At 41.4% G+C, this 11763-nt stretch overlaps 1 protein-coding gene across 2 annotated transcripts in view; it reads left to right on the forward strand.

The window, feature by feature from the left end:
- Window positions 1-216: 216 nt before the first annotated feature.
- Window positions 217-11763, forward strand: part of chka (choline kinase alpha) — a 37427-nt gene continuing 25880 nt past the window's right edge. Inside the window, exons 1-4 of one of the 2 annotated variants that reach the window (XM_084335335.1) lie at window positions 584-714; window positions 1482-1590; window positions 2277-2337; window positions 4972-5025. In XM_084335335.1, coding sequence (XP_084191461.1) covers window positions 1544-1590; window positions 2277-2337; window positions 4972-5025 — 162 coding nt within the window. In that variant the 5' untranslated portion in view covers window positions 584-714; window positions 1482-1543. Of the gene's footprint in view, window positions 715-1481; window positions 1591-2276; window positions 2338-4971; window positions 5026-11763 lie in introns of both variants that reach the window. The other variant, XM_084335334.1, reaches the window with a different exon arrangement.

Consider the following 11763-nt stretch of genomic DNA (forward strand, 5'->3'; position numbering starts at 1 on the left):
CGTACGTAAAAGTGTAATGGCCATGCGTGTGTGTGTGCGTGTGTCACTGTGTGTGTGTGCGTGTGTGTGTGTGTGTGTGTCTCTGCTAGCCCAATAGGGAGAGAGAGAGGGCGTGGCCCTGGTGCAGACCACCTCCTCCACAGCAGCGAATTGCGTCTCCTGAAAACCAGAGCGTCTCCTTTGGTTTTATTCATTCGCTGCCAGTGATCGGTCTTGAGCACCTCTTACTTCATCCCTGCTGTATCATCATACAACTCAAGAGAAAGATCCGTATTTTACCATACAAAACGAACGAACATTATCTGAATAGTTGTATTTTATACACATCTAGTTTGAGATTAAATATCCGCAGTTGAAAAAAAAAACTATTAATAAACATACATTACATTTTCCTGCGACACACACAGGCCCCGAAGATACTACCTTTTATTTGATTGAGTCGTTTAGCCCTTTCTATTTAGAAAAAAGAAAAGAAATGAAGACCAAGTTCATCAACGGTGTGTCCTCTTCTCCATCCTTGTCCTTGGGTATTCTGGTGACCGAGAACGCGTTGTTGCAGGTTCAGCCCGACACCGAAGACAATTGTAAGGAGATCGTTCGCCCCGACCAGCCTGATCTGGAGACCAAACACAAGGCATGGTCATGGTGCAGGGAGTTCCTCCACGGGGCGTGGAAAACGGTTTCCGAGGACGATTTTCAAATCACCATCATAAGGTAGTGTATTCTAATTTCTGAACCATTATATACTGTACTACTATGCCCCTTTTCTCACGCCGCAACAAATCAATATCGCTATTTGCATGAGTCCATATATAGGCCGAATCGTGATTGGAGAGCCTGGGTATAGTTTAGAGAAAGCCATTATCCTGCATGGGCTGAACTATTAGATACCCATTTATGGGGCCTGAGCTGATGACAGGCCTGTAGCTATACATAAATGACATAGCCCTTTATACATTATGCTGGATCAAGTGTTATTGTTTGTATTGTATTTCTGTTCTATTATTGTGCAATCAAAATTGTATTTCATGTGATAAGCCTCATAATAGAACTGAGCTACTATTATCAATATTCTCCTTGGCCTCTTATTATTTAGTGCATAGATTGATTACCACCCCTATCCAGCTCTTATGCTGCTATGGCTGGAATTAATAAGTTAAGATATTCCTTTATTGATCCCCTTGGGGGAAATTCGGGTAATGATATTATAATAATACATATTATGTAGTTACTTTGATATTGCCCGTAACCTATAAATCACGCACATATACATGTGTAAATATACTTAACACACATTGTGACACATACACTACACATGCTGTATTGTCTACACTATGATCTCTTCTTTTGAAAGTTTGAACTTTGAAATTTTGATTTTTTTTTCTGCCCCCCCCCCCCCCCCCTCTCCTGTTCCATTGGTGTGTGTGTGTGTGTTACCCTGACCCCCTCTTCTCCTCCCTCTCCTAAATTCTCTTCTACAGGGGTGGTCTGAGCAACAAACTCTTCCTCTGTGCTCTCCCCGATAGCCTCAACTCTGTTGGGGATGAACCCAGGAACATTCTCCTGCGGCTGTACGGGGCCATCTTACAGGTGTGTATCCAACTTATCAACAGCCTTCTCCTCCCCCTTCTTTCACTTTGACCTTTGACCTGCCAGAGGACATGTAAGAGGACATGTGTCTCGGTATGATAGAGTAAAACCAGAATGCCACGTCGATGATTTTTGCTGTAGTTTAACTGAACCGAATTTGCCTCCACTTACCAACAGGCATAATAATAGTTGTATTGCTTATAAACTGTCAAATAATTGATAATTTTTTAACAATACAAAAATGCCCATGCTATATTACAGTAAGATATCAGGTGTTTTGTAATCTTGCAATGCAGATTGATGCAATAATGATGAGACGACCGAATGCAGATTATCTCTACGTTTTGGTATAGATAGTCCCTCTTCCTTGTTTACGGAACCTTCTGAGTTTCCGTGGCGATGAGTCACAGACGGCCCGTGTAAAACTGTGGCGTGAATGTATCACGAATGTGATGTGATGGTGCCCCCACCCCCATAGGCTGTCGAGTGTGTGTGTTTGTGTGTGTGGTGTGTACATGTGTGATTGTATGCCTGACCTGTATGTATGCACTGCCTGTGTGTGTGTGTGTGTGTGTGTGTGTGTGTGTGTGTGTGTGTGTGTGTGTGTGTCCGTGCGTGTGTGTCCGCCATTGTTATGTGCGGTGATGTACCCCCATGGCTGTACCTGCGTGTGTTCTTTGCCGTAGGCTTCCCAAAGGAGCGTGCCTTGAGCACTTGTTCCCAGGTGAACCGACCAAACAAAACACGGTACAGTATGAGAGATCTGAAGTCTCAGCCTATACCACATATATATAGCAGAGGCCCAGTCGTCTTGACTGGGAAGAACACCAGTATGGAGAAGGGAAGGGGGAAAAAGTGTTCTATATATATTAAGGCTGTCAATCGATTAAAATATTTAACCTGATTAATCGCATGATTGTCCATAGTTAAATTGCGATTGATCGCAAAATAATCGCATATTTTTTATCTGTTCTAAATCTACCTTTTTCTACGGATCTTTTTCCAGTTTTAATACTCCTATCAACATGAGAGTCAACAAATGCTTGCTTTATGCAGCCATTTAACACAAAAGGATGACCCTCATGCATTGCAAATTTGCATCAAATTCAAGACAGTGATGCACAAAATAACTTAAAAGAAAATAATAATTTTAAACAATGAATAAAGTGTGCATGAAATAATGGGAGAAAGAAAACATTAGGAACTTGTTACATTCACCCACACAAGGGCTGAGGACTCACACCCCCGCCCCCCCCCCCCCCCCCCTCTCTCTCTCTCTCTCTCTCTCTCTCTCTCTCTCTCTCTCTCTCTCTCTCTCTCTCTCTCTCTCTCTCTCTCTCTCTCTCACACACACTCTCCCAGCTCTCTTTCTCTCTGGCCCCTTCCTCATCTCTCTCACCCCCCCCCTCCCCTCTCTCTCTTAAAAAAAAAAGAGGCGTTAAAAGAATTGTGCGTTAACGCGTTAATAACAGGATAATTGACAGCCATAATATATATATATATATATCACCTCTCCTGTCCTGTCCTTTCCCCCTCTTCTTAATGCTGCGCCACGTGGCTTCTTTGAACGCAAAATGCCCTACTAGCAGACAAACCGAGAAGACTGCGAGGGAGAGAGAGAGTCAGCGGTTATTTCAGCTGACCGTGTTAAAAACAACAACAACACAAGTCGTTACGTAGCTCGTGGGGAGAAGATAGTGCGCTTATAGTGTTGCTTCACCGTGAATTGAAAGTGCATAAAGATAAAGGCTTTTTTTTTATGGCGAAGCCCCCATGAATGAACGGCGATAGAGACAACAGGTTTTTATTATCTTACTAGATGACGTGGCGTCGAGGCCAGAGTCCATGGGATGCAGATCTATTTCTGACCCTACTGTTATTGTGGCCAAACACCTCAGGAGATTCGGACGACACCAGCAGCCATAACAGAGATTGATTTCACTAGTGAATATTGACTGAAGCGAGGATAAGGACTTCAACAATTTTTTTGAAAAGACCTGCGAAAAAGCAGCCATACAGATCAATGCTAGTTTGGCTCTGGCTGTGCTGCTGGGATTCTGCTGAGGCCCTGTTTACAGTACACAGTGTAATTTTACCAAGTCCATTCAGTCATAAATAGTAAATACATGAGAAAAAATGCTAATGAGAGCTAAAACAAAGAAACAAATATGGGCATGCCATGTTAGTCGTAAGCCCTAATGCTTACTTCTCTCTCTCTCCATGTCCGGACCACGCGTAGTCTTCTACCGTCCCGGGCCGTAAAACGTTAATTTTTTTTTTACATCTAATAACTGATTAATTTTAATCCCGGCATCAGCATTAGCTCCAGCGCGCTCCACATTAAATATTAACCGCAGTCAGTGTAATTGCTACTGGCCCGCATGAGCAGTTAGCTTTTATTGCTAGGGATGTCTGAGAGAGAGCAGGAAGCCCCGCAACTGCTAGGCAACTGCGGCCATCTCCATCACGGCCATAAGAATTACCGATGTCTAATCAAAAGGCTAATGCGATTAAGGAACCCGGAGACGTTCGCGTCAAAGGGAATTTGTGCTCGATGACGGAACGATTAAACAAACCCTAAATACACCGGGGGACAGTGTTTCTGGGCAGAGGAGTTATGTGAAGTGCTACTTTGATACTAAATAAAGACTAAATAAATATGCACATCTTCTTTCCCCCGTCGGAACATTGTGTCCTCTTTTAGTTCACGCTGAAACGCAACCCAGAGGGATTGTGGGTATTAAAAAGTGGACGGTAGAGAAAGAAAAATCGACTTTTCCAAGTGGCGTGTATGCCATGTGATGTGATAGAGAGAGAGAGGAAGATAGGGAATCAATGTAGGACAATGGAACATGGCAGCTTTCTCAATCATTGATTGTTGATGTAAAGTCTCATACAGACGCACCCTTAACCCTTTCACTGTCACACGACAAAGGGTTAACCTTTTCACTGTGACAATACAGAAGGTCACTGTCACATGACAAAGGGTTAACCCTTTCACTACCACACAACAGAAGGTTAACCCTGTAGTGAAAGGGTTAACCTTCTGTAGTGGAGTGAAAGGATTAATCCTTTCTCCATATAATGATAATAAAAACGGAACCTGTCTCATCTGATCCACGTGTGTTACTGTCATCTCCATCTCTGTGTAGGCACTGTCACAAGGACAACGGAGCGTAGCATGTCCGGTTATCATCTTAAGATTCGTTAACGTTCCTGCAGATTGTTTGAACTCGTACTGTACTACACTAACATTTAGGCTTAGGATTCCTAGTTTATTACACTAATCCTGGTCAGACCTTTTTCCTTCTTTAATGTAACAGTCATGGATAGCTTCAAATGTACTCATGGATAGTTCTTTCCCTCTTCTTCTGTTGATAGATGTCCTGTAATAAAGGGGATTCCAGACAGTCAAACAAAGAGAATCACTTCCAAGTAAGTTACTTAAATGGTTGCAAAGCCTGTGTTTTTCTAACCCCAGAGTATCACCAGATTCATCCATTTTGTTTTTCTTTACACATCTCCCCCGTGGTCCGGGAAAACAAGATTTTTCCCCCCATCTTCCATTTATCGTTTGTATATTCTCACGTTACTGTATTGAATGCCTGTCTACCTCTGCTTAAATGGAAATGATTTCCGCAGCTTTCTGAAACTAGACTTGTCTTTGTCTGTCGAAACCTGCCAACTTCATCAGTTCATCAGTAGTAGTAGGAGTAGTAGTAGGAATTGAGTTGGGTAATATAACACAATCATTGATGAAATTCAGCAGTTTTTTTGTTGTTGTGGCATTGCAGTTGTGGCATTGCAGATAAGCGAGATAAACATATCACTCAGGTTCCCAACTTGACTTAAATCGATGTTTGTTTGATACAGGGTTCGCAGAGCTTTAGTCGCAGTTGACGGGAAGAAGCACGACACCAGCCCCCCCCCCCCCCCCCCCCCATCCAGTTGAGCCGGCTTTCCGTCATGTGATCTCGACCGTTGACCCTCATGTCATGAGAGTGACTAAACCATGGCCATGTCATGTGACCGACATGAGGTCATCAGTCCACTATTGTTACCATTCTGGCATCAGTCCCCTTTGGCATCAATCCCCAAGTATGAAGTTTAGTCCAGAGTACAGACCTGGGACCAGCTTCTCTCCCCTACAGGTTCCTACCCCTACTAGTGGAGGAAATAATTGCAACACTGATCCCATATCTGTGTCTGTTGCGAACTAGTCCGCCATTAGCATCAGAGACTGGCTAATCCTTTAACTTCACATTGACCTGTCTGCTATCAGCTGTCGGACGCCATAGTGTTGAAGTACCTGATGTAAACTTTCCATGTGTTGACTTACTGTATACAGCGGTGCTTCTGTAGTGGCCAAGATAATTCCTTATCACATTGGTCTTTTGTTCTTTGCCATAGATGTACTTACTGGGGTAGTTGAGGTTATATATACATAGTATACACCCACCCCTTTTACACGTATTAGAGTATAAAATAGAATTAGATTGTACTTTATTGTCATTATATATGCATACAACGAGATTTGGGACTCAAACTTAAGGTGCAGTAATTAAATCACACAAGTAATAAAAGAGAAACGCAAAATACTATACAGAACATACAATACTATACAGAAACATAAAATACTATACAATAAGACAATGTTACAATACTGTACAAAATAACAATACACAAATAACAATTACAGTGTCAGACGGTAGTGGGTGGTTATTGCACTGTGGATATTGCACTTCAGGGGTAGGATGTTGCACAGTGGGAGGAGGAGGAAAGGTGAATTATTAGTGCATGTTAGAGATAAGGTATTTTGATATACCTAACTTCTTAGCCTAATTACCATTGCTGACGGTGAGAGGAGTATACCAACCTCTCCTCTGTGGTGCTATGCCACCGGATGTGTGTAATAATGACACAAGTGAGGACGATAGAGGGGCTTTTCTTGGGGGTTCAGATTTGGATTCAAATCTATCCCATACGGATTTATTGATTTGATTTTATTTTATTTTATTGATGGATTAAAAACACACAACAAGGATCCAAAGGATAACATGAGAAAGAGTAAAACCCTTATTTCCGTCATGGTCCCATGGCTGTTAGGCCACAACAAAAACACGACAATAACACAAAACACATACATTTAATTAATATTAATGCATATTATTTAACATAAGGTTGTTTACAGCGACAACCCTAATCCATCATATAGCAAAGATGATTTCGGAGCAATTTTAAGCTTGTAAAATCATTATGAAATAACATAGGGATTCTGGATCTAATGGTTCTGATAATTGAACCTGTACAAACCTTTAATTCCAACTCTTAGCTGTGTCCATGTCAGTGAAGCCTCAGATAGGATGTGGAGTTCCATGGGGAGGGAAGTGTTCATTTCCTGCCAAGATCACGGGTATTTCAAGAAAGGAAGCATGGATTGGGAAATGTTGACATTCTTTTGAGTATGAGTGAATAGTGAGCTGGTTTAACATTGACGTGGAACCGGTTGATAATTAACCTTTAAGTGGGCGGAGGGGGGGAGGTGCCAGGGAGCGCGAGCCAAATCAAACAACCCTGCCGCCGATTTCCTGCCAATTGAAGTAGGTCAAGTGAAGGAGAGGTCACTGGAGGACTGCAGGGCTAACAGACGGTCAATATTGGACGGCCAGCGTGACACGTGGGGTCGACGTCACATCCTACATGGCTCCAGGTGCAACCGGCACGGTCGTGATGGAAGAGAGAACCCAATGGACCTGTCTCAAAACCCTGCCCTCTTTTCTTGATCCTCCAATCACAGCTGTCGCTTACCTCGGACTTCCTCGTACAAACAAAGAGGTAAGCGACAGCTGTGATTGGAGGATCAAGAAAAGGGGCAGGGTTTGAGATAGGTCTATTGACCTTATTCACACGGCGGCCATTTTGCTCTGTCATGCTCTGGTTCTGGGATTCCTTTCTGAGCATCACATAAGAGCAAAATGGCCGTCATGTGAGTATGGTCAATAAAATATTAGAAATGTAAATTACCTCAACATTTATAATGCATGAAAACCCAGAGTTACTAGAAAGCACTGAGACAAGCGGCTGTCAGTCAGATATTAGTCGTTTCGGTGTGATTACTATTTCTAATGACCATTTTAATACCCGTTCTACCCCACTTGGAATTTTGATCCCAAGGTTGTGAATGATTCATGCCTGACCTATATCGTAGCTTGTGTGTAAGTGGTATCGATTTATGAGCATAAAAACAATGCACCAACAACATCACACACTTTGTAGTTTGGTCTGTATACTATACTATATAATCATTGGCACATACTGTAAGTGAGTTAGTGGAAATAAACATTGTGATAGAATAGAGAGAATAATAGAATGGAAGTACTTTATTGATCCCGAAGGAAATTTAGCACCACAGATCGCTCACAATGAACATTTAGTTAGTCAAAAGTCAAAAATAAGAATAGGAATAAGAATAAGAATAAAAGAAAAATAGTCAGAGTTATACTTTCTAAAATTCTGAAATATACAGTCCGACAATATACAGTAATGTACAGTCAAATGTAAATCTGTTATGTAAATGTCCAGGAAGGTATACTTAGTAAAATGTAAATGTACAGGAAGATATACAGGGATTTACTCTGCTCAGTGAGGCATACCAACTTCATACCAACAGTCTTAGTCTGATGGCTGTTGGTATGAAGGACTGTGACTTCCTGTTCAGTCACTGTTGCATCTTGGGAGTCTGAGCAGTCTGAGTCTGATGTATGTCACTCAATATGCAGCTCTGATGTCTAACGCATGTGGGTCAAGATGATTACTGTAATAGAGACAATGTAGTAATAGACACACAACTCACATTATGGAAAGTATGACAAAGCCCATGTAGTCTGCAGACTTCTTCAGTTCTTAATATACATATCAGTGTTAGATTGTGATAGAGATAATTCATTGAGGTGATTCGGATTGGACTGTGATCAGTGTGCAGAATATTGTGTAACATGGGCCCATATCATTTAAGCAGATAGCAGGTGTAGAATGCATGCATGCTGTACTGTTGGACTAGATAGTAGGGCAAAAACCTTAGCAAGTTTTGCATATTTTCTTTGTGATTGAGATATGACTTGCAATCGACACTCAAGATATCTTTCCTACATGCTGTCTGATACTCTGAATACATATTTCACTCTGGCTATTGCAGTTATTAAAGGGGACATTATGGAAAATGGGTTTTTGCGTAGTCTTTGTATGGATTTGGAAATCTGAAATGTTGCTGCGGGAAAATACATATGTAAACTACTCCTTGGTTTGAAGATTAACAAGCCTAAACAAGCTGTTCAGGATCATTGCCCTTGGTGATGTCCCAGGAGGGACACACGCAATGAGTCAGCTTTAATGAAACAATTAGCAGTGCTTTCTGTAGCCAGGAACACTTGCCTTCCTAATGTACTGCACAGTTTAAGTCTAAATGTTTTTACTCTTGGGTGTGGGGTAGCCAGTCAGGGAAGGAAATAATTCATTACAAATTCGATTTAGACTAATTTCTTTAATAATTTATTACAATTTGATTTAGACTACCGGTAGTTTCTTTAATAATGAATAAACATTGGATTTAGACTAGTTTCTTTAATAATTAATTAAAATTAGATTTAGACTAGTTTCTTTAATAATTAATTAAAATTAGATTTAGACTAGTTTCTTTAATAATTCATTAAAATTAGATTTAGACTAGTTTCTTTAATAATTAATTAACATTAGTTATTTTTCTTTGCAAAACACTTGATCCACAGATTCAAGGGAGTCATTATTTATGCAGCCCTACTGGTTTGTGTCCGCTTGCTTTCACAACCTGGCTAGAAAAAGTCTAGAAATGGAGACTATACTGCATACACTGCAGTGACTTCTGCTTTCTCAACATCCGGACAGGGTAGAGGTTAATTCATGTTCAGTAGAACTGAAACCGCAGTTTATTTATATTCATTTATCAACCCGGGGTGGATGAATACATATGTATTTTAGCTTAATTTAAATATGAAGGTATGCATTTGCACAACGCCTGCACATTGAAATGGTTCCACATTGAAATATATATATATTTATTTTCTATTGCTAGTTTTTTTTCCTATTGCTAGGTTGTTAGTGAGTCGTTCCTCATCTTCATTGGGGTAAGTCTGGGAGTGTTGCATATGTGGATTTTATGGTGTTTTATCTATCTATTGTGATGTTTCTTCTTGCCTTTTAAAGCCCATGGGGGCAACTCCATGTGATTCCTGGCTATACAAATACATTTGATTGGATTACAGTAACGAGAGCTGTAATCTTTCAGCGGGACAATCGTCTAGTTAGTCCAATCTGCGGAAAGATGCTCGTAACACATAGCAAATCCTGTGTACTGTGTTGCAATGTAACAGGCCACAAAGCAGGCAGTATTGTTTCCTCTGGGCCTAACAGCATGCGTAGCATTCCCTGGCTCACAGCCAGACAGGCCAGAGGCCAACACACTGTCTCTCCTAGCAGGTTTACAAGAGATTAGTATCAAAACTAGATTCAAGATTCAAGATTATTTATAGTCATGTGCACAGTTAAACAGACAGTTTACAATGAACATCTTTGCTAGTCCGCCCTTCACACAAAATCACACAGATCACACGGTACTTAACTAAAAATGAGCAACTTAAATACAAGCAAATGCAAAGAATAAGGGGATCTTTAAAATATAAAGTTAGAAGATATGTACAAGGCACAAGTGAGTAACACTTTTATTGATGATATCAATAGATTTAAGCACAAACTGTCTATCAATCTCTATAGATGTTAATTCAAGTTGAATGTATGAATCGGGAGCTGAAGAGGGCCCGGTAGGGGAGGGGGGTTAGGGAGTTAAATGCTTCACATATAAATCACGCATTGAAATGATTGAAATGTGGACTTATATTTACACTGCTATCCGAAGATAGGCCTACTGTAAATGACCTTGATCCGACCAATCTTTCGCCATCGACTAAAGACACTTCTTAAATCAATATCTGAAATGAAATAAAATACTAACCTTCTTACTGTCATGCTAACATACACCCAACACTGCAGCACTCAAGATGAACATTGTTCCTCAGCTGATAGAGTTGTACCCTTCCTACACTGACTTGTCGTACAAAACCTGTAAGTCGCTTTGGATAAAAGCATCAGCTAAATGTCTAAATGTAAATGATGTATTAGAAAATTTAATAAAATAATAATAAAGGATTAATCCTAAAGATGAGGAATGTACGCTGTAAATTCGACCGATAACATAACGGACAAATGATACTATACTTTAATATAGCGAGAGCACGATGGTCTGAGGCTGGTGTGATGACTGACATCGCCAGCCATGTATTGCATACTGCAGCATAACACTGCAGAGCAGAGAGCCGTCCACAGGAGAACGGTCATGAAGTCACTACACCGGCTGGACGAGCACCTGGAAGATGAGATGTCAAGAACGTGGTGGTGTTTCTGGACTGTAGACCTGGCAGCTTGATTATAATAATAATAATAATAATAATAATAATAATACATTTCATTTGTATAGCGCTTTTCAATGACCCAAAGACGCTGACAATATAGGCAGAACAAAGAAACATAGAACCACAGGGAAACAAGGAACAGTATGAATACACAAGAACGTGAAACCACGAGTAACAAACAACAAATACAGAAGCCAGTAGAGGAGACAATCAGGGAAGTAAGTAAGGGAAACCGAGGGGAGCTTGGGGGGGTGGGAGGGGCAGGAGAGGAGAGAAGGTAGGGAAGGGGAAAGGGAGGTGGTAGGTTGAAGGAGGGTGGTTATGGGTAGGGAAGGGGAAAGGGAGGTGGTAGGTTGAAGGAGGGTGGTTATGGGTAGGGAAGGGGAAAGGGAGGTGGTAGGTTGAAGGAGGGTGGTTATGGGTAGGGAAGGGGAAAGGGAGTTGGTAGGTTGAAGGAGGGTGGTTATGGGTAGGGAAGGGGAAAGGGAGGTGGTAGGTTGAAAGAGGGTGGTTATGGGTAGGGAAGGTGAAAGGGAGGTGGTAGGTTGAAGGAGGGTGGTTATGGGTAGGGAAGGGGAAAGGGAGGTGGTAGGTTGAAAGAGGGTGGTTATGGGTAGGGAAGGGGAACGGGAGGTGGTAGGTTGAAAGAGGGTGGTTATGGGTAGGGAAGGGG

This window comes from Notolepis coatsorum, assembly GCF_963971535.1.
Source record: "Notolepis coatsorum genome assembly, chromosome: 18".
In the NCBI taxonomy this organism is placed as follows: domain Eukaryota; kingdom Metazoa; phylum Chordata; class Actinopteri; order Aulopiformes; family Paralepididae; genus Notolepis; species Notolepis coatsorum.